The 23,984-nt window shown below is 40.8% G+C and overlaps 1 protein-coding gene across 1 annotated transcript; it reads right to left on the bottom strand.

Annotated features, from left to right (window-relative positions):
* Positions 1 to 1,214: 1,214 nt before the first annotated feature.
* LOC308636329 (protein Wfdc21-like) lies at positions 1,215 to 4,195 on the bottom strand (the record flags this gene model as incomplete). The annotated part of the gene is made up of 2 exons (XM_081271746.1): positions 1,215 to 1,309; positions 4,099 to 4,195. The coding sequence occupies 2 exons, from the start codon at positions 4,193 to 4,195 to the stop codon at positions 1,215 to 1,217; spliced, it is 192 nt and encodes a 63-aa protein (XP_081127872.1).
* Between the last annotated feature and the right edge of the window lie 19,789 nt (positions 4,196 to 23,984).

The raw sequence follows: 23,984 nt of genomic DNA, 5'->3' as shown, positions 1-23,984 counted from the left end.
ACCAAATAACTCAAGTAGTGTGGATGCTTTTAAAGTGATTATTTATTGAAACAAACACCTCCTCTTCCCTTCCCCCATACTACTTGTAGTCTCCATCCACAGGTCCTGATTTTCATTTCTCTTTCCAGTCAAGAAGCTCCAGAAAGTCCCATCATTGCAGGCAGAAACTACAGGAAGAGATGAGCAGTTATTAGAGAAGATGGCCCTTAAGATAACTCTTTGAGAAATGGACAAAAAATTTATATGTGAGACCTACTGTTTTGGGGACCTGGATCAACAGAATACAATTCTGAAAATCCATAGCAGCTGCGAGTGGCCAGCAAGGTCCTGAACATTCCAAGGATTGCAGGTGGATTGGGCAAGTAATATGTTTTGAAGACAAATGGTTTGTTTAAAAATGTATACTGATTCTATTGTGTTTAGTACAACTTAATTTATAATCAAAACTGAATCATGGTGGCTTTTTACTATGCTTTCTTCAATTAATAGCTACTGAAAATAAAGAAACTACCACATGTGTCCCCTGAAATATCTTTTATAGGAGAGGGATGCTTATCGGTCAACAAGGCAATATCTATCAAAGACTTACAATGAATAATGGTCAATAGTTATACTTGGTCAATAATTATGCTTCTTAGAATTTACGCCAAGAGAATTAATATGGGAATGATTAATTTACTATTCATTATAGTCATATTACTAATATAAAAATAAGAGCTGTCTTAGAGGTTACCAAGTACATGAGCATATATGATGAGCTTAATGCCAGTAGAGATGATGGGATGGAGGACTCACTATTAGTACTAAAATTTTTCACTAGTGATTTTTAAGTCAAATAATTGAGAAATTGAAATAGGTACAAGATTCTCATTCTAAAATACATATTATATATTTATGTTTAAAATATGCATCATCATGTTAAGCAGACATTTTGGGGGGTTGTGGGATTATGGGTTATTTTTATCTTCTTTTTTTTTTCCTAAAAAAATAGCCTGATTTTTTTTTCTCCAGGATATACCAGGTAAGGAAATTATTTTAAAAGTTTGGAAATCACTATTTTGTGATGGGATACATCTTTTATTGGGGGTGAAGAGGGAGAGGCTACTAGAAGACAGGCTTATGTCGCACCTAATTTTGGAAAGTCTAAAGGGAGCCATATGTACAACCTGCCTGGGCAGGGCAAGTTTGGGGAAGCAGGATGTTTTTACCTGTGTTTAGTTGGAAGCACAATCATGTCCACACCCGGTGCTGACACAGTGCTCCCCTGGTCCACAGTCCCAGTCACCTCTGCAGAGCTCAGCACAGGCCCCTAAGTTAGAACAGACCAGCTGAAAACCACTGTGCCTGAGGCTCAAGCACTGGGGATGACAGCCCAGGATTAAGGAAGAAGTTCCACTTCTTTCTTTCAGTTTAGTATTATAATTTATAAATGATTACTGGCAGACTAATACTCATTAATGTATTGTATATTTCAGTTAAATAACCTCAATAAAGTAAAGCCTACTTTAGAGATGGGGAGAGAGTGTTTGTGTTTGTGGAGGATAAGTACAAAGAGGCCCCCCCCAATGTCCACACTTCCCCACACTGCAAGGAAGGGGAGACTCACATTTACTGACTATCTTCAAGGGTCCCCTGCAGTCACCTTGTGCGATGAGTCTAACTATCCCCATTTTATAGGTTTTTGCAGCTGGGGTTCACAGATGTGACTTGCCTGCTAATAGATACAGAAGTGGGATTCACCCCTGACCTGCCTGGTCCCTCGGCCTTCTGCTGGCCCACATGGTGAAATTGACCTGACATGAAGAGCACATCTCTACATTTCAAGGAGTCACTCTTGACCTGAGTGGAGAGTCCCCAAGTTCCCAGAGTCTCAAGATTGGTTTTTGGAACCAATGAAGTAGGACTAAAGATCTGGTTAAGATTTCACAGGGGCTTCTAGCAAAGTACCATGCAGTGCTGTAGATGAATGTATGCTGTGCCTAGATTGGCTACTTAGCTGTTTTCAGGAATTGCTCCACCTGATTCTATCTCTGGACTTCTCTTGGCCTTTGTTTCCTCCTCTGTAAAATGGAGCCCTTAGATCTAGCAGGAAAAAATAAAGCTCATTCTCCATTGTGAACTCCAATCAATGGAGGTGGCTTTTTGGTACTGTGCTGAGCAGGCTCAGATGCCATATCCATGTTCAGAGAGAAAAGAGTGCCATGATTGACTAGCAGTATCTGAGGGGTGTAACAAGGGCCCTGGGGGATGTCTATGATGTACTTTACAGGAATTAGTGTGATCCTTCCATGTTCCCAGTAGCTGTTGTTAATTTGTTGTGAGGACATCAAAGATCCCTTGTCCCCACTGATGGCAGTTTAGTCACTCATAAGTACTTACTGTTGATTTCTTATTATATATCAAGCATAGAGGAGGTTATTCAGGAAATATAGAGATGTAAGACAAGCAGCTTGGAATCTAACAGTTGAGATAAGACTTACATTCCAAGTACTAAAAATAAAGTAGCAGGACTGGTTGTGACTCAGTGGTAGAGCACTAGCCTAGCACATGTGAGGCACTGGGTTGGATCCCCAGCACCATGTAAAATAGATAGATAGATAGATAGATAAAACAAAGATAGTGTGCCTATCTACAATTTAAAAAAAATTTTAAATGTTAAAAAAAAACCCAACAATATTTCACAAGTGTCCCAAGAGACCTGATCCAGAGGACTCAGGGGGCTCAGAGGAAGTAAGTCGTTACTTCCAATTAGAGTAATTGTAAAAGGTGAATCTTGAAGAGCAGGGATATTTTGAAGGCAGAATTAGTGGGAGGAGGCAGGTGGAGTGTTGTGAGAAAAGAATTACTAGCAAAAATTCACAATGGGAAAATGCAACCGGGTTGGAGTGAGGGGGAGGTCAGTGACATGCATAGCGTCCAAAACTTAAGGAGGAACTTGTGCACAACCTTGCGATCCAGTGCAGCTTTAAATGTTGAACCCTAGGCACCTCATTGGTCTCACTCCCCACCCTGGAATAAGAGGAATCCAGAAGGAATGGCAAATGGAAGTCTGCATAAGTATTATGAGTAGCTGGAAGCTAAGCAGGAAACAGAAGCAGGGGACAAACAAACAAACAAACAAACAAAGGCAGATGTCCAGGACCTGTGGACTTGAGATTTCATTTGATAGGCCAAGAGAGGTTATTCACTTGGGAGGATCATTCTGGTTTGGGAGCATAGGATGGAACAGGATTCAACAGCCATGCAAACTGCAAAAGGAAAACTCCAGAGTCAGGGAAAGGTGTTAGAAGCTGTTGAGATGGAGCAATCAGGCCAGAAACAGTGGGGCAGCGAGAGTTGAAGGAGCAGGTGAAGAAACAGTTTCAAAGAATGGACCAAAATGGGATGGAGAGGGAGGAAAAGAGCAAAGAAGAGAGAGGAGTAAATCGAATCCTCTAATATTTAGGGAGAAGAATAAGATACAGTGAAAGATAATCCAGGAGAGAAGAAAGCTTGAGGACTAAAGGAGGACAAACAATATTAGATGCTGTGGAGGTTGAAGACTTTGCAATTGAGAAGTCAGGGGATTTGTTATGGGGACCACGGGGAGAAGCTATAGGAGAATAATGGGGGCAGGAATCCACAGCCTGGCTTCCTGCCCCCATTATTCTCCTGAAGCCATTATTCTCTTCAAGCTGTTAGGAACCAAGTTACAGGGGATTAAGAATACTCCTTTGAAAATGGTGGTGGTAAAGGGAGAAGTCGTGATGGTTCACGTTTAGCATGCTAAAGCAAATATTTTCTCCAGGTAATTCAAGAAAGAAGCTAGTGAAGAGGGAGATGGAGGATGGCTGATGAGGGGACAGAAGGAGAACAGAGAGTCCAGATGGCGGAATGAACCGGGAGAAAGAGAGAGAGAAAGCAGGGGCAGGAGAGAACTACTGCTCAGGGAAGCTGAGTGGTGGCCACCAAAGTGTGTGTGTGGGGGGGTCCTTTCAATGTCTCTTTAAGGAGAATCTTTCCTCCTTCCCCTTCCTCCTGCACACACTGGTACCTGAAATTCTACTTTCTAGAGTTTTCATTTGAAGAAGAATAGGGCCGCTTTCTGGCTGGACTCACCCAAAAGTTGCAATGGTCTCACCGCAGCCTGAAGCTCCTGTAACTCAAGGCTGAGGAAGATGAGTGCCACAAGGAGAAGGAAGCCTCCCAACTTCATGTTGCTGTTGGAAGTCTTAGGTGCACATGTGGCAGGGCTCAAGAGTAGCTGAGATTTATACCCTTCCACCCACTGAGCTGGCATGCAACCAGGGCCTATGGACTGTGGAAGCCTAAGCGCTGCCCAGAAACTGGCATTGCGGGAGACCACACCATACCTGACCCAGGAAACACCATGTTACTTAAGCAAGCTTCTGTGCCAAGGGAACACCCTCCTCTACCCAACAAATAGGACTCCTAAACTGGGAAACCTAGGGTGGGGTGGGTGGGGTGGGAAGATGGGCACTAACCTTCATTACGTGCTTCCATTCAATTTTTCATCTTCAACATTAGTATTAAATGTCTGCTGTGGGCCAGGTATGTACTATGTGTGTGGAGTATGTCCAGAGAAATTCCAATCTAGGATCTGGGTACCAGGTAGCAAGGGTGCCACCTGCTCTTGCACTTCTCCCCTCCCTGCTCCCAACTTTCACCTCTATAATTGAGAGCATGGGGGGCTATCAGAGGTGCTTCCCTATCCCTGCTGGTGACACAGTGGGCTACCTTATTCTCCCTCTGCCTTCGCCTGATGCTCTCTGCTGCTGGGCACCTGGCAGGTACAATGGTCTTTGCCTGAATGATATATGTCATTTTCTTGAGATAGAGTTCCACTTCACCTTGTTTAGAAAGTAGGGTATTTCATGTTTGAGGCCCCAGATTTCCTATATACATGTTACTCTCCTAGGGTGCCTCTCATCCTGCAGTCCTGGAGTGGGAGGTGGGATGGGGTGTAGAAACCAACCAGCTTAGGAGTAAGATTTCATTTCCTCCTTCTTGCAGAAACTTCTGATCTAGATGAGTGATTTTCTAAAATACTCTCTTCCTTCCCCAATGATTCTAGGGGGGAGGGCATGTACAACTTTGGCCACGAATTGTGTCTCACAAGATATATTAATGTAAGATAAAGAAGATGTTTGGGCTGGTTAGAGGTAGCAGGATCAGTTTGCAGCCTCTTTATAGGTTCCTGGGGGGAGATGGTTGACTTCAGTTTAGTAAGTAGGGTATTTGAGTTTTATTGGGTTCCTAATTCTGGGACTACAGGAAAAGACCCTCCCTATTATAGTTCATTTGTCACATTTCCTGAAATGCAGCCAAGCTGGTGGTCCTTAGGGTAAACAATTGACCTCACAAATCATTAGTATTTGAGAGAGTTAAGAGGTACAGTTATAGTCCATGCATAAAGCAGTTTGCAAACTGTCTTTACTCAATTCTGCCTAGCTCAAAACTGAGATTAGTTAGTATTTTATTTTTCTAACAGGACTAAAGCCTGATAAATACCTTTAGAGTCCCTAAACACTGACAAAGTTATGATGATATCTCCATATGTAATCCAGATTTTTTTTAGTATTTATTTTTTGGTTAGACATAATACCTGTATTTTGTTTATTTATTTATTTTTATGTGGTGTTGAGGATCGAACCCAGGGCCTCGCGCGTGCCAGGCGAGCGCTGTACCGCTGAGCCACAACCCCAGCCTTGTAATCCACACTTTTTAAAATACTAAAACTTGAAATAGAAATATTCTTTTGAAATGACACAGTATGTTGAAATTAAGCTAATTTTTTTGGGGGGGGAATGTCTCCATCTGATTTCAATTTGGGTGTCCTAAGCATGTGCTTATTTGGCTCTGTAGGTTGCTCAGAGCCGAGTGGGACTTTCAGAACCTTGGCAATGGCTCCCAGCCTGCCTGCTTGCCTCCTCTCTTGCTTCACACACACTCCCCACTGTTCCTGGACTGGTTGCTGCACCTTGCCTAGTACATCATGTTTTACTAACACAGCCTGGCTGTTCTTTGAACTTGAATTTCCTTTTTTCCTTTCTTCTCTGTATGTCCAAATAATTTTTATTCTATCAATTTTTAGCCCCAAATGTAATGTCTAAAACTTTTCTTATCTCCAACACCTGGGAGAATAACTTTCTCTTGGCATTTGTCATAGTGCTTATCATGAATATTAGACTTAATTACTATTATTATTATTATTATTATTATTATTATTATTATTTTACATTTCTCTTCCTTGAGAATATTGATGGCTGAATGGGGTCTTATTTATCTTTTGTCTTTAGTGCTCAGTGATGGGTACATATTATTCTCAGTAATTATTAAATGAACACATGTTAGAAAAAGAGAAAGAAATGAAGGGGGATTTTGGTTAAATACTGGGGTCAACAGAACAATGGTAGAGTGGGTAGGATTTGGGGAGCAAGAGAGACCATGGGTCTGCATAGGTACCATAAGTTGTCAGAGTGGAAGTTTCAGAAAGATACAACTGGCAGGAAAGACAGCTTTGGAGATGAACACGCTTCCATCTGAATCCTGCCCTGAGGTCACTCGCAGGATATGTGATTGTAGGCAAGTATTAATATCAGTGTATGAAAAACTGCATTCATTTTTTCAAAAATACTCTTGATGTCCTACTGTGTGCCACAACCTGTGCTAAATGCTGGGGATGTGGTGGGAGCGGGACAAGCATGGCACTTGCTCTCATGGAGCTTCTACTCTGAGGAAGGAGATAGAGTAAACAGCAACCATGTTGGTATAAAAGACAGAGACTATTGTTCACATAAATTTGAAGTGCAAACCAAATGTCACCCAAGAATACCAAGAGAAATCCCATTTGCATTTGCACAAATGACAGGGCTTTCCACCTACCCTAGAAAGAATCAGCAACCCCCAAACCGTTCCCCAGTTGTTGATGCATGATTGTCCTACCTGGATTTAACTGTACTGTGGCTATTTTATGCTGCCAGTTAAGTAAACATTTAACTGTGGTCTATAGCACCTCAAGATTTTTTTTTCTCTTGTATCAATTAAGAAGCTTAACAAGACCCATGCCTGAATAAAAGCCCATCCCAGATGTGAGCCAAGGGTGTAACAATCCATTGATGCTCACTTTATGCCAAGTTAAACTTTTCACAGATGTTTTTGTGTTTTTTACTCCCAACAAGATAGTGAGGTGGTCTGCCAGGTAAGACTCCAAATGCCCAAAAGGAGAACTTAGTATGAAGATGCTAGGGGGGATCTTTCTGCTTTACTTTCACATCTATTTAATCTTTCACTCTCTGCTGAGCTTCTTTCTGTTTCTCAAGCCATGGGGTGGGAGGAAAGTGATCACCAGAATGAGGAAGGAGAGAATTTGGTTAGCTCAGTTTGAGCTAGGCATCTCCCCTACTGTTCATACAAAGCTGCTGAGAGCTCTGTGTATGTTTTCTGGGTGGGGAGCATTCAGGGAGCCACTGTAATTAGAACAATATTTTAAATGTTTTTCAGTACAGACAGGCATCCCTACCATTATAGACACTTTACAGTTGAGGAAACTAAGTCACAGAGAGATTTGGTAATATGTTCAAAATAATAGTTAAGTGGCAGAACCAATAGTACACCTTATTTATTGTCAGACTAGGTCCAAATTCTTAGAAAATAATGTTTGACTCTTCTCTGGAGTCAAACATTGAGGACATGGAATTTTGCTCCATCTAGCATTAGTACCTAATAATGATCAAGATTTCATTAGAAGAGGAAAACCACTTTGAGTTAAGCTAATTTGCTATAGAGGATTTTGAGTGCTCAATCAGATCAAAGGTAGATGATGTCATCCGCCAAAAATTGTAACTATGGTTTTATGAGAGCAGAACATGGTCCTATTTTCTGGCTGTGCATAAAGGACATGGGATATGAAAATAAGACTGATGCAAAATAGCATAGTGGTGAGGATTCAGGGCTCTGGAGAGGGAAGATCTGGTGTGCACTGGGTTCTACCACTTGCTAGCTGTGTGACCTCAGGAAAACTAATTTCCTTTTCGGATTCTCACTTCATTCATCTGTAAGCTTGGATCATAGTCCCTACCTTGTTGCTGGGCAGGCTGAATGGAAATTAAAATACACATTCATGTTTTTGGCACAGAGTTCTAAAAACTGGCATATACTATTGTGAATTATTTTTATAAAAGGGAATGTGTGTGTTTCTATTCCCTGGTGTAGGGCACATAGCTTATATAAAAGTGTACCAGATCATTAAGGAAATACTCCAAAATAAATAAAGAGGAATCAGAACCTATACGTTATTTTGTTCTCCTGAATACTCAAACTGAGCCATGAAGGGACCCCAGGGCTTAAGCTAGTATTACTGTCAGCTCAACAATTGTATGTGGTTTAATGGATGTCCATATGGAGATCATGAAGCTCAGCAGGTAATCATCAATTTCTGACAAAATAGTCATTAGCCAAGGTAGAGTCAATAAAGTCACAATCAGTCTTCTATAAACTTTCCACAAGGTGACAAAGAGCATGGTAATTGTCTAGGGAGACTCTCCCTACCCAAAGGGCTCCTGCTTCCAGTGAGAACGGGGTGAGGGCGTGGTTGCCAGCAATGACTGGCAAGTACTTGGCTGTTCCACTTTCCACTCCCCTGCCCCCTACGCTCTGAAACTAGAGCATGAGATCAAGGCTGAAGTTGCTGGCACAGACTGCAGGATAAGATCTGGACACCATGAGAATGACAGGCATGTCTTCCCGCCTACACCTCTTTATCTTTTACCAGACCTAGATAGTGTAGCAGTTAAAAACCCGAGCTTAGAAGCCAATTTACCTGGACTCAGATCCTGATTCCAACTTAGCAGACACCTGAGTGATTGAAGACAAGTTATTTTACACCAATATCACGTTACTAGGTGAAGTCCCCGTTGATGATAATGTGGTTGGGCAGAGACAAGGTAAGATTAATACTCTTCCTCCCCCTGAGCTGGACCAGCATGTGCAACCTGGGTCAAGACACAAGCATTTGGAAATCAATCACAGATAGATAGCTGACCTTTCTGGATTGCATAGAAATTTGTTCAGCATTGAGTAATGATGATATTTTCACACAAGCTCTCTGAGTTGAGGAAAATGACTTCTTCTGCCTTATCATCAATACTACTAAAGAATGGAGATCATTTTGGAGGAAAGAAATGGGGTGGGGAGAAAGGAAACTGGCCTACTTTGGCTACTTTTATGCACCACATTTTTTTCCCCTTGCAGTCACTATGGCATGTGACAATTCTAGCAGATGTGATACACCCACATCTAGTGTGAGGCCTTTGACTTCCCTCCTCTCCAAGATCTTCCTTCTGTTGCTTGATGAAGCCCATATGCAAATTCTCTTGGAAACCACATGTTGGAGTTGGTGAAGACCCTAAGTTGAATTACCACTGGGATGAAAGCTGCATGCTCATTAGTATGCCAGTTTTTGATTTTTATGGGGGAGGAAAAAACTTCCACTGAGTTAAAACAATAACTCAGAGTTTATTTGTTGTAGCAGCTGAATAATGCAATGTGAATTCTAATTATCAAATCACTTTCAAGAAACCAGTTTGACTTCTTTCTTTTATCTGCCACCACCATCCATCACCACCACTGTCACCACCACTCACTCTCCTCTGTGCTCCTAAAGAGAGTTATTTTACACCAACTTTTGAGGATTTCTAATTTCTTTGGGGGTTACTTTTGGGGATTCCTAGTTTCTTGGAGTCACTATTAATTTTTTTCTGAGTAATGGTAGTGGCACAGATGGTTAAGGAATACTACATTGTTATTACATCCTAGTAGTGCCAACCCATAGTGTAATGCAGATACAATTTCATTCCTATGTTAGTCAGATTTCCATCACTGTGACAAAAATATCTGAAAAAAGCCGCTGTTAAAGAGGAAAGGTTTATTTCGGATCACAGTTTCAGATCCTAATCATTGGCTCCATTGCTTTTGGGCCTGTGGCAAGGCAGTATCTCATGGTTGGAGCATGTGGTGGAGGAAATGTCTCACCTTATGACAGCAGGGAGGCAAAAAAGAGAGAAGGAGTGTGTGTGGTAGCCCCCAATATTCCCTCAAGGGCATGCCCTCAATATTACTTCCTGCAGCTAGGCCTCACCTTTTAAAGGTTCCACCTCCCAACAATGCCAAAGGCTGGTGACCAAGCCTTTAGCATGTGGGGCTTTGAGTAGGGGGTTGTGGGAACTCTCTTCCAAACTTTAGCACTGCCTATAGGCTGGTGAGGCCCAAGGACTTTGGTGTTATATCATTATGCATTTTGTTGAAACAGAAGAGGGAATATTTTTGACTACTGGAATTTCAATATGCAATTGAGTGAATGAAGCTCAATGAAGAGGAGAAAGGTAGGGTTGAGAAATGTTTTGCAGTTTGACCAGTCTGAAATCAGTACAGATTTCTGGGCCACCAATGTCCATTGCACAAATGTGCCAGTCAGAAGGTAGTTGTTCTCCCATTGAGCATCTTGTGTCTTCAGACTGTAGGAACTTTGCCTGCACTGTCAGATGAGATGCTATTCTCATAGCTCAACTCACAGGTCCCCTGTGTGTCTACCACAGTTTTGGAAGGACTGAAGCCACATAGGGGCTGTTTAATAAACTCGAACCAACATTTCACACTCTTAGTCTCCCCAAAGTTAACCACGATCCTATAATGAGTCAGTAACTGGGCTTCAGGAGACCCTCTGTGTCAATTTTTAAGCCCCTGATCCTCTTCAGCTTCTTTCAAAGGGGTTAACTGGATTCAAATCTCCAGTTAAACACACACCTTCAATTTTTATTTTTGGAGCTAGCATAGTGTAGAAAAAAGAGGGGGTTTTTGAGCCACTAAGCCCTGGATTTAATGGCCGGTGCTACTACAGCCTGGTGATGTGACCTCAGTGATCTTTCTAGGTTTCTTAATTAAGAATTATAGTCTCATAATACTCAACTCATGAGACTGCAATAATAAAAGGAAAATAATGTAGGGAAAATATGTAGCACCCCATAATATATAAAATAAAATACTCTCCTTCTCCTCTGCATGTATTTCTTATCTTCAGTTAGGTGTTAAGATCCTAAAGATTAGAGGGTAATCTTTAAAACCTCTGTGGAACACTGAATACCATTATTAGAATCACAAATTTTATTGTCACTACCTTATGCATCATTCTCCAGACCAGAGGACCTATAAGGCCCTCAGCTACTCTACCAAGTCCCAAGGTCATCTGTGTTGGGTGTGATAGCCTTCAGTTCCTCCTGCATAGCTCCGGGGATTCTAGTATGAAGTGATGTTAAGGCTCTGTGAGTATCAATAGTCAAGTTTCAATGCGTGCAGCAGACAGAGATACTTGGTTGGAGTGTTGCAGTGGGGTGGAGGTGGGGGTTGGAGCCAATCACAGGGAAAGGGAGATATACTCTCTGAGGAGGAAGAGGGTGGTAGAAGGGTGAGAAAATGGACCAAAAAGTTCAGATGGACAACTGTGTATGGAATATCAATGGTAGAGAGAGTGGTTGTTGGATTGAAACATGGAGTCAAGGTATGATGATTACAGTGACCCAGGAGCAAGATAGATGTCATAATACAATAGAGAGATAGAATAACTGGAGTGAAATCTTTGATTAAATAAGATGGGGTATTTCCAGGATATAAGTGGAGAAGTTGGACTTAAATAGGAGTAGGGATTTTTTTTTTCCCATTATCACAGAGGGCAAAGCAGAACAAATAGGTACAAATCTAGGAGAATAAAAAGGAAGGGGACTTTTGCCAAGTTGTGCCTATTTTCTCAGTGAAGAACATAGTGTGATATCTGATGAAAACTGATAGTGTATCCTGGAGTGAGAGGAATGAGATGGAGATTTGAAGAGGGAGAAGTGTGAAACAGTCATCTTGAATCATGGGAAATAAAATGTAATAGAGATTTATAGGCTGCATTGATGTGAGATTTATAGGCTGCATTGATGCCTCTCTGGTCTGTGGAGGAGAAGAATGACCTACATGGAAGAGAGCCAACCTCCTCAGCAAGTCTATTCTAATCAGCCTTGAGGAATGAGTGAGTGTAGTCAACATCAACAGAACTGCCCAGTTGAGCCCAGCCTGTCAATGACCCCCTGGCCAACCTACAGATTCATCAGAATGATTGTTATGTATATATTTTTAAATAATTTTTAGTTGTAGATAGACACAACACCTTTATTTTATTTATTTATTTTTATGTGGTGCTGAGGATCGAACCCCGTGCCTCACACTTGCTAGGTAAGCTCTCTGTCACTGAGCTATAACCCCAGCCCCAATTCTTATTTTTAAGCCACGTGTTTTGGTGTATCTTGTACAATGTTATTGTGAGTATAATATCTGATATGAGGAGTCAGGATTTGGCTTGAGGCTGCCTCCAGTGCCTGGAGTCCCAGCGTGAGGAAATGCAACTTAACTTTGATGTACCTAAGTTGAAAACCTAACTTAGAAGTATGTATGTGAGGGGCTGGGATTGTAGCTCAGCGGTAGAGTGCTTGCCTAGCACCCGCGGGACCCGGGTTCGATCCTCAGCACCACATAAAAATAAAGGCATTGTGTTGAGTCCATCTACACCTAAGAAATAAATATTTTTTAAAAAAGAAGTATATATGTGAGATTTAGATTTTTTTTTTCAAAAAACTAAGAGCTCATAGGCTGTGTTCTAGTACAACTACTCAAGAACTCCAGGATTTATCATAGGTTCAGTGAAACATTTTCATGAATGCTAGAAAGAGTTGAACAACTGTTACATGTATTTTAAGTCATGGATGATGTTGTACAGAACACTTTGGCCGCAATCTTGGAAGCTGTTTATGTTGATTTGCTAAAAGAAGATACAGAATGCCATGTCAGATTTAAAACTCCTGAGGATGCTCAAGCAGTAATGAATGCAGATACTGAAATAAAAAAAAAAAAAAGAACATTGCTGGAAACTTGAGGTCCTTTCTGGTGACCATGAACAGAGATGTTGGCAGAAGATTTTGGTAGACAGGACAAATTTAATCATCCTCAGGAAAGAAAAGAGGCACTGAGAAATTAATCACCAAAGCTGAAAAGATCAGACTAGCAAAGACTTAACAGCAAGTTAACACATTAGATTTTCTAAATATGATTGAAAATATTGAATTTTGAATACTGAATACTGAGTACTTAAGTGATTCATAGAAAAATCCATTTTTATTAATGTAGTACTACATAACGAATGTATTTCTAAAATCTAAATTTGATTTAAAAAATACCTTTGTTCCTTAAGTTGTTAATAAGACTTTTTCCCTAGAGAGAAGTGCATTGTATACCATAATTTATTATTAAATACTTTATTTGTTGAAGTTATATAAGTCAACCTTGAGTAGTTTCATAAATAAACATTTTGAATATTAAAAAAAAATATATATATATTTGTGGGAAATAGTCGAGTGTCAGCAAATCACAGGCTACCTACTGATCAGATCGTGTCTAACTAAGGCAAATTCACAGACACGTCCAATAATGCTGGTTCCTGTGCCTCATTTCCCTGCTCTGTCTATGAATATTCCCATCTTACTTGCAGAGCGTAGTTCTATGAAGATATGGTTCGGAGGGCTGCTGGATCTGTGAGAATCCTTCCTTGCTCAGTTCAACTCTGTTGAATTAAATTTGTCTAAAGTTCTTTTTTTTTTGCAGGAGAAAAGAGAGGATAAGTGTAGTAATGGATAAGGAGGTCAAATATTTGTTGGAGGTGTAGTAGTAATGGAGTTGAACTAGCATCTTACATAGAAATAATAGCTCAGGTTGAAAAATGCCACAGGAATAATTTTGTTAAGAAGAAAGATAATTTTGGAAGCGATCACTCCATAATCCGCCTAATAATCACCAGAATAGAACCCTTAATCTCAAGTTATTTTAAATCCTTAGAGAGCAGCCAGGAAAAGCAGCTAACTTTGGAATAAAAAAGACATTTGGGAATAGTCATGGGAGGAGTCCAAGGCTTGCCATTATCCCAATGGATAAATCATCCTAAAATGTCTGCTGCAGCCCACCGAGTGGGTGAACAGTTAACTGAATGCAGGCTATAAACCAGCCTGAGAAAATGAAAGTCAAAAGAAATATATTAAGAAATAAAGACAAAGGACACAAAAATGGAGATGCAGCGGGATCCAGTGGGTGACCCAAGCTCTGATGGAGACCGGATCTAACAAAGGAACAAAAGCCCACACATTTATTATATAGGTGTGAGCAGTAAAGGGTTTCAGTGTGAAAAACTTCTTGAGGTAAGCAGGAAGTTGAGAAAAACAACTTGGCTGGGGCTTAGCAGTTTACACCCATCTCTTCTACCTTCAGGCAGCTGGTCTTTGAAATCAAGGCTTTTGAACTACTGAAGTCCATGACAAGAATGGAATTCTCCTACCAACAGGAGTCACCTTGCAAATGGGTGTTACCCTGGCACTCTTGCACCACAAGGTTCCCAGAAGCAGCATCACACTGCCCATGTTCAAAGCAATCTGCTCACAACACTAAAGCATGAAGATTATATTTACACTTTCCAGACAGTTCTGGTCTTTGCTGTCAAGCAGCTTTCTCCACGTGCCACTCTGACTTCAGTGGGCAAGGGGGCAGGTAGAACCCCTCCTACACCTGCAAAGGCCAGCAGGGACTCTTCCTCCTCTCCATAAGCAGCTATCTTCTACACAATCTGAAGAGTGACCACACCTGGTACTGCAGCATTTTTGTCTCTTGGGACAAGATCTATCTCCTGTGTTCATTTCATCACAAAGTCCAAGCAGATCAGGTAGGCAATCTTGGATGATTTCTGGGTCTTTGTCCAGTTGAAAAATAAAACAGTCTATTCAAACCCGGCTACTCTGTAGAAGAATGGACCAGTTGCCAAGAGAGAGGTCTGAGTGCCCCATCTCTGAAGGACTGTGAGCATCTTCCCTTCTTAACACCCCAAGAGGACACATACCCATGACCAGAAACTATAATATCCTGGAGAAAGAGCATGTAGCATTATCACTAACTCCCTTCTTTTTGTCCCTTTGGGACTAGATAGTTAAATCTCAGATCACAGAGCCAGCATCCCACCAATTCTGTGTGTTCTCAGGTGCCAATCAAAACTGAATCCTACAGCCTACTGGTATTCTCTGCCTGAAAGAGAACCTAATCCTGTACCCAGAGCTCTCTTTCTGTTCCTGAAAACCTAGTCATGTTAAGGGAACAATGAGAGCAAGCCTGGGCTGGAAAGTCCAGATACATCTTATCTTGAAGGACTCTGGCTTTCTCTTATGCACGCCAGGAACTAGGGTGAGTTAGTGTTATCTGTAGAAAGCTACTTTCTTTCATGTACCTCAAGACAGTTGCTCCTTGGGATGCTGGTCAGTCAGCAAACTAAGCAAGCTGATGATATTGTTGCTGCTGCAGCCTACCATACAAAACCCCTCTGTGAGTAGGGATGGGTGTGGAGCTGAGAGCACTGTGGGAAGGATACCTATCACTCATCCGGCTGGCCACCACTGGACCGAACACAGTAAAGGAGAGGAGGCATTGCTTGGCAAAGCACTGTGAGGGACTGAGGTGCTATCTGCCAGCCTGTTGCTGCTGAACTCTTCTTGGAGCAGTCTGTGATCTATGTAAACATTTCCAAAATAAACTGTATACCTCCCATGCAGTCTGCAGGTATTTCTTTTGGCCTGTCAGCAATGTACCCCATTGCTTGGTCATGACTGGGCTGCATATGAGACAGACCCTTTATAGAAAATATTCCCCAACTGTTGGAGAAAGCAAACAAGAGAATACAGAAAGAAAAAGAAATGGAGACAGACCTCAGTAAATCAGCAATGCTTTATTAAGCAGCAGAAGGGAAAATGGCAACTGGCTACAATAAAGGTCTGAGTGTTATAAGGTTTAGAGGGGCTGAGTCCTACAAGGAAATGTGTTGGAGGGAGACCTTGGGCATTTGGGGGAATGGTTGTAGATAAGGAAAATTGCAACATGTTCACAGCCCATCTCTCCCTTTCTCCTTGGGGGTTGTTTTTCTCCATATCCTTCCTTCCAGACTCTGAAGGGGGACAATGAATAGGGACATCAGTATCATATCTGGATGCTTCCTGCTGAAAAGGGGTGAAGTAGGGGGACCTAATCCCCTTCAGAGATCCAGGAGAGAATATAGAGGGATGGGGTGTCTTATGCTCTTGTAGGATCCCGGTGGTTGAGGCTGAAGAGGAGTGTGCATGGAAGGAGCCTTGAGGTCATCATAGGCGCCTTTTCTTTGTTGTGGTTTCAGGAACTCAGATTGTGAGCGCAGAAGGAGAATGGCTGGGAAGCAGTTTGAGCTAAATGGGTCACCTAACTAAGAAGCTGTATGAAATTAAGAATACAGGGAAGAAAGGTTATTATTAAAAAGATGAATATTAAGGGGGATATAAGAGGAAGTTACCAGGAGATCCGTTGTTTTAGATCCCCCAGTGAGGACCACCAAGAATCAGCTGGTTCTCATCTCTGCTGTTCCAGGCAGTGCTGGAGCTATTGAACCTTGTCTCTTACCAATCCTGATGGTTTACATAGAAACAGCATTCTCCCTGAGGAAGAGGCAGAGTCCACCATGTTTGGTGGTGAGGAGATCTAAGCCCCAACATTTTTGCAGTACAACAGATGCCAAAGAGTCCAATTGTAAAGTCAGTACTGAGTCAGCCACCTGCTGCATATCTTCAAAACCTGTTTTAACAATTTTTCTTTTTTTTTAAATATTTATTTTTTAGTTCTCGGCGGACACAACATCTTTGTTTGTATGTGGTGCTGAGGATCGAACCCAGGCCGTACGCATGCCAGGCGCGCGCGCTACCGCTTGAGCCACATCCCCAGCCCAACAATTTTTCTTATAGTAGTGAATAGAGGTTCCTAATCCTGCTGCTCCTCTGCCGATTCCAACAGATATCTCTAGCCCTATGAATAAGGGAATACACTGAAGGACTCTCTTGTGTCTGGTGTGCACTTTTATCTGGATAGGCAAATTTTGGTTGTTAGGTAAAACATCAATATGAGGAGTGAAAAAGACTAAGGTACAGAGGCCAGTCCAATTTTTGGTAGGCAGGGGTAAATATGAGTCTTGCAAAGGAAAAATGCCTCAGAATTTGGGGGACACCATAGCTGTGGGAAGTGTGTGTCTTAAGTTCCATTAAAAGAGCTATTGTCTTTTCTTTTAAATGCTCAGGAATGGCTGTGCTTTTGTTATAACTGTTTGTGTTAGGTGTTTAAGACCAAGCTGGTCATATTGTCCTTGTTCCTACTGAGTTCCCACAGGGGGTTACTCTTGGAAACTTGAGAGCAGCTTCTTAGCTCCTTTAGTGCCATCTTCCAGGATGGGTCAGGGTATCCTTGACCATGTGGCTTCCCTTGGAACCATCAGGGATGTTGCCTTCTCCAGCAATCCTCCTCTCTGCAGCACGTGCACTGGTCAGCCTTTTGTTCTCTAGGGACTCATTAATCTCCCTGATCAGGAGGTCTTGTGGCCCAGAGTCACAAAACCCTTAGAGAAGTCCCCTTGTTCCCTGGGTTCAAGCTGACCTCAGAGGGCAAGACCAAATGTGGCCTATTTTCTTTGTTGGCCCCTTTATTTCTTAACTTTACTCTCCAAGTTTTGGTCTGAAATATCCAGCAAGTTGGTTTCACCAGTCTTAAAGTAAGAGTACTGGGTTTTACATTTAATGTCTACAACTTTACAGTTATTTACTCCTTTTATTTATTTGGGGTCAGTAGTAGTGCTGAAAGGACAATGATGACATCCCTAGGAATAGCTGCCCCCAGTCCTAAGCCCTGGTGGATGAAGCCATGGGGCCCTACTTGGGGGGAAGAGAAGGGGTTTATGGAGGAAGTCCAGCCAGCCATAGGAGGCCCATTGGGAAGAACGTGCTGACCCTCACTGGACTTTGCAGAGAGCAGGAAAAGGTGACTCTTGGCAGAAAGAAATGGACCCAAATAGATTGTGGCTGTAAGAATGAGTCAAGAATGGTCAGCAGCCACCTGCCTGGACACACACTTGTGGTCTCTTTGTGCAAAGATGCCACGTGCTTTTTTCTTTCTTTCTTTCTGGTAATTGGTTTAGAAAAAAATATTCAGAACCATGCAGATAGTAGATATTCATTATTAGTTCAATTGGGAGACAGCAGGTTTGCTAGAAAGTGTTTTGGCTTTGGAGGCAGAGACAAGTTTTGCAATTTTCCAACTGCCTGATGTGAAACAAGCATGTTACCTCTCTAAGACCAAATTCCCATGTATCTTAAATAAGGATAATAATTATTTCAAAAAGGTGTTTTGAAGATTAAAGGTAAAAGTATGAGATTTACAGATACTTACTCATCTGCTCTGGCATGGATTACCAGTATGAGTGGAAAGGTCATGCACTGGAGAGTGATAGCCAGAAGAGGGCGCGATGGGGCAGGCTGCCATCTCTGCTTTGCTCCTGAGCCAATTGCCTGAGTTCTGCTGGAGGGAGTGGCTGGCACAAGTTTAGCAGAAATTGAGGGACATTGTTAGGTAGGGTTAAAAAAATTCAGGGGGAAGCCATTGATTTGAACTAAGATCCTACGCTAAACCTAACAACCAAACCATTATGGAGTTTAGCTATAGTAGTTGAGCTTTAGTGAATTGCTGGAGACTCTAGAAACAAATTGACCAAGGAAGTTGTAACCAGTTATATTGTTTCTACATGGTGCTTCCTGCTTCCTATAAATGCTGTCAGATCACGGTTGGGGTTGGGGTTCTCTGAATCCTCTTTAATTTGTGAATTCTTTTGTTTTGTTCTATTTTGTTTATAAATGCTCAAGTAAACCTTATTAATCTAAGATTTTTCCTTTGGACACTACAGTGTTCTCCTGGTGTCAACATTTGCAGTGCAGACCAGGTGACTCTGGGAAGAGGGTAGAATGCAATCATAACAATGTAAACAAAAGGAAATAGCATTTGGCTTATTCCTCAGTTTCCTCATCTGAATAATGGGGTGATATGAATATTCACATCATAGAATGTCCTCTAGGTTAACAAAATAATGTTTTCAAAAAGATCCAGCACAAAGAAGTTGCTTGATATGTACTCTCTCATACTTTTCCCAGTCTGGGGGTGCTAACTTATTGCAAAGGATTGTTGAAACATTCCCTAAAAACAAGTAAGTATTTCACGAATATAACTGAAGTTTTTTTTAAAGCATGTGATTTAAAACTGTAAACTTATGTAAAATTATTATTGTCATTAGTGAAAATTAAACTTTATTCAGCATTTGAGGGTTGAGCAAACTTTTGGCATGAAAAATATATTCTCATAAAAAGCATTTAGGCAGTTTATCTTTGGATGTAAAATAAACAAACATGCATGCTCTTGAAGCCAGAAACATTTCAAGGAATATTCCCTGAGGAAACAATCAAGGATGCATGGAAATATTTTAGTTCTATGAGAATCTCCTGATACTTAAGTTATTAGAGAAGCTTAAATGTGCATTGGTTAAGAATGCACATAAAATCTTCCAGGATTTTTTTTTAGGGTAATGGGGATTGAACTCAGGAGCACTTGACCACTGAGCTATGTCCTGCCGCAGTCTGGCTGGGCACAATTCAGGAGCCACTTGTCAAAAGAAACTAATTTTATTTTTAGAACTACAAACGCCAAACAAAACAGCTCCTCAGGGAAAAACCCTCAGAGCCCAACTGCCACCACCGGCTTCCCACAAGCCTCTCACCCCCACACAACCCTCACCACCTCCCACAATCCTCCTGCTCTTGAGGCCGATTGGCTGGGTCGTGTGGGCGGAGCCAAAGAAGTCCCCCAATGAGCAGCTCCGTGGAGGAGCCAATCAGCTAGATGTTGCTGGGGCCGCTGTGAGCCAATCATCAGCTGGCAGTCTGAAGGGCAGGGAAACAGCCCAATGAACATCACCGCAGAGGAGCCAATCAGCTAGATGTTGCTGGGGCCGCTGTGAACCAATCATCAGCTGGCAGTCTGAAGGGCGGGGAAACAGCCCAATGAACATCACCGCAGAGGAGCCAATCAGCTAGATGTTGCTGGGGCTGCTGTGAGCCAATCATCAGCCAGCAGCTGGAAGTTTGCTGGCAGCTGGAAGTTTGCTGGGGCCCCTTTGGCTGTGGCTCTCAACATCTCCCCCTCTCTGTTTAAACAACAAGCATGTGGCTTGGGGACCGTGCCTGCCTTAGGTTGTCCAATACTACATATGGTCCTTACCCGTCTTCGGATGAGCTGACCTCAGGGCGTCAGCCTCCTGTCTTAGGTTGGTACCATTGTAATTGGATCTTACCCGTCATTGACTACCGGTCCAGTATACAGCCACACCTGTGGAGAGGTCTTTGTCATGACAAGCAGAAGGGAGGAAGATACACCAAGGCAATTGACGGCTCTTGTTGGAAAAATTGTACAACCGATGACATCATCAGCAAAAATACCCCAACTCTACCACAAGTCGCTGCACCAACAGATAGTTCACAATGCATACAAGTGAGTTCACAATGCATACAAGTGACACATAGTTTAGGCAAGTTCTGCAAGCAGTTCAGTGATGGCTATTGCCGAAACTGTAGATTAGTTTTATCTTTGTCTTCACCGGCACTGGGATGAAGATAGGAATTCTGGCAATAATGGCTAAAGAAAAAATTATGTAACATTCCAGAAGGCACTAAAAGAAAACAATTTTCTTAACAATTTACATTATCTTGAAGAGAAAAGAAAACAATTTTCTTAACAATTTACATTATCTTGAAGAGAATTATTAAATATAATGAAAAGGAAAGGTGAAAGTAAACAAACAGATCTGTTAACCTTCTTTTTTGTTTACATATTAAAACAATTCTTAATAGTTATTTACCCAATTTAAATTAAACCATTTAAATCACGTGAATAAAAAAAATATTTGGATCCATTTTTTCATGAGCGCTCATCATATATGATATATGGACATACATACATTCAAACATATAACACAAAACACAAGTGTGCACACATAATATAATACATACAACACATAACAAAATAGTAAAGGCCTTATAACTTTTTACAGGTGAAATCTCCATTGCAATGTTTAAAAACTCTATAGTCAAAAAAAAAAAAATAGAACTGATCAGCAAAACATTAACTTAGGTCTGTATGAGCTCAAAAACCAAAATAGAACTTCATGATATGGGAAAGGGCAATAATAAAATAGATATTGAAAAAAGCATCCTGGTTCTGTCGCAGATGTAAGGATAGCCAAATTGGTGTTTTGGATATCAGCTGTTATGGATTTGAGCCAAATCATGTTCTTTTTGGTCTGTAGAAATCGCTTTAGTTAATCTCTCTGGAATCCAAATCGGCTGCTGTTCTCCCTGTGGAAACGCACAAACAGGCCCCCGACTCCAGACAATCACTGGGTCAGGATTTTAGTTAATCTTTCCAGAACCCAAATCGGCTGCTGTTCTTCCTGTGGAAACACACAAACAGACCCCCGACTCCAGACAATTACTGGGTCAGGACCTTTCCATTGTCCTGTTAGAATATCTTTCCAAAGTACCTTGGGCTTATGTACATTTTTTGGACACATATGCCTTTCTGCAGCACTAAGTCCTGATGAATCCAAATTTAAAAAGTTTAGAGTAAAAAGGGTTATTTTAAGTTTATCTTTGGGGAATATATACCCCTTCCCAATTCCGTCTTTTTGCTTTAATAAGTACATTTTAATAGTTTGATGAGCTCTTTCAACTATGCCTTGTCCCTGTGGATTGTATGGGATTCCTGTTATATGAGTAATGCCAAATGATGAGCAAAATTGTTTAAAAGAGGTAGAAGTATAACCAGGGGCATTATCTGTTTTTAACTGTTTTGGAATGCCCACAGTGGCAAAATTTTGTAAGCAATGAGCTATAACATCTTTAGTTTTTTCTCCGGCATGAAGGGAGCCTATCAAAAATCCAGAAGAAGTATCAACTGTAACATGCAAATATTTTAATTTTCCAAATTCTGGTAAGTGTGTGACGTCCATCTGCCAAATATGGTTAGGTATCAATCCTCTAGGATTGACTCCAAGATTAACTTGTGGTAAAAAGGTCACACAATTTTGACATTGTTTTATTATTTGTCTAGCTTGTTCCTTAGTTATTTTAAAACGCTTTTGTAAAGTATTAGCATTGACATGGAACCTTTTATGAAAATTTATAGCTTCTTCTAGTGTAGAGAAAATATGTATGTCATGTGTAGTTTTATCTGCTAAATCATTGCCCATACTAAGGGCTCCAGGCAATCCTGTATGTGCCCTGATATGTCCTATAAAGAATGGATCTTTTCTGTCCCAGATTAAACTTTGTATAGTGGAAAACAAAGAGAAAACAGTAGAAGAAGGGGAAATCCTACCAGCATCTTCAAGGGATACTATAGCATTAACTACATACTGACTATCAGAAAATAAATTAAATACAGAATCTTTAAACATCACAAAAGCTTGTAATACTGCATTAAGCTCTACCTTTTGAGCTGATTGTTTGGGTACTAAAATTGTAAAAGTTTGATCAGGAGTAACTACTACTGCTGTACCATTGTTTGACCCATCAGTGAATATATTTGGAGCATTCATGATAGGGGTTTTTCTTGTCATTTTTGGAAAAACTACAGGATGCTTAGACCAAAAAGACAATAAAGGATTAGATGGTAAGTGATTATCAAATGAAACACTAGTTTTACACATGATTATTGCCCAAGTATTTAACTCATTAGCTAACTCATCAATTTGATCCATAGTATATGGAGTAATAATTTTATTGGGAGAAATCCCAAACACTCCCTTTGCTGCTTTTATTCCTTTGAGTATTAATTGTCCTACAGCTTCAGGATACCTAGTAAGAATAGTGTTAGGAGAATAAGATAAATGTATCCATAATAATGGACCTTCTTGCCAAAATACTCCTGTAGGAATATTTTTTGTTGGTAGTACAATAAATAATAAAGGCAAACTCATATCAATTCTATCCAAATGCATATTTTCCATATATGTTTCAATGATTTTTAATGCCTTTCTTGCTTCAGGCGTTAACATTCGGGGTGAATTTGGATCTGATGGACCTTTTAAGATATCAAATAAAGGTCCCAACTCTCCTGTTGGTATACCTAGATAAGGCCTTATCCAGTTTATGTCTCCTAATAACTTTTGAGAGTCATTAAGTGATTTGAATTGATCTACTCGTATTTGAATTTTTGGTGGACGGACCATGGTTGAGGATAATAGAACTCCTAAATAATTAATTGGAAAATTTAATTGTACTTTATCTATTGCTATCTCTAGATTATAATTTTTAATAAGTTTGTAAGTGTGGCATAACATTCTAGCAATGTGTTTTTAGCTTTGTGTGCTAATAATACATCATCCATATAGTGAAATATTTGTAGTTCAGGATTTTGATTTCTAAGTGGCTGGATTACTTTGTTAACATAAATTTGACACATAATTGGGCTGTTAGCCATCCCTTGAGGGAGTACTTTCCATTCATATCTCTGATCAGGACCTTCATGATTTAGTGCAGGGATAGTAAATGCAAAACGTGGACTATCCTCAGGATGAATTGGAATTGAAAAAAAAACAATCTTTAATATCTATAACTAAAACATACCAAGTTTTTGGCAAAGCAGACAATTGAGGAATCCCCAATTGAGCAGGTCCCATAATGACCATTTCATTATTAATGGCTCTTAAATCTTGCAATAATCTCCATTTACCAGATTTCTTTTTGATGACAAAAATGGGAGTATTATGGGGAGATACAGAAGGTTGTATATGTCCTTCCGCTAATTGTTGTTTGACCAGATCATGGGCTACTTGTATCTTTTCTTTAGTCAAGGGCCACTGAGGAACCCATACTGGTCTTTCTGATTTCCATGTAATTTTTATTGTCTCAGTGGCCCTTTGTGAAAATCCAACCCATGTCTGTCTGTTCCTTGATCTATTTGTATTGGTGCTG

This window comes from Spermophilus citellus (genome assembly GCF_964194105.1).
Source record: "Spermophilus citellus genome assembly, chromosome: 17".
Taxonomy (NCBI): domain Eukaryota; kingdom Metazoa; phylum Chordata; class Mammalia; order Rodentia; family Sciuridae; genus Spermophilus; species Spermophilus citellus.
The sequence above is the reverse complement of the archived record's forward strand: the minus strand, read 5'-3'. Positions and strand labels throughout refer to the sequence as shown.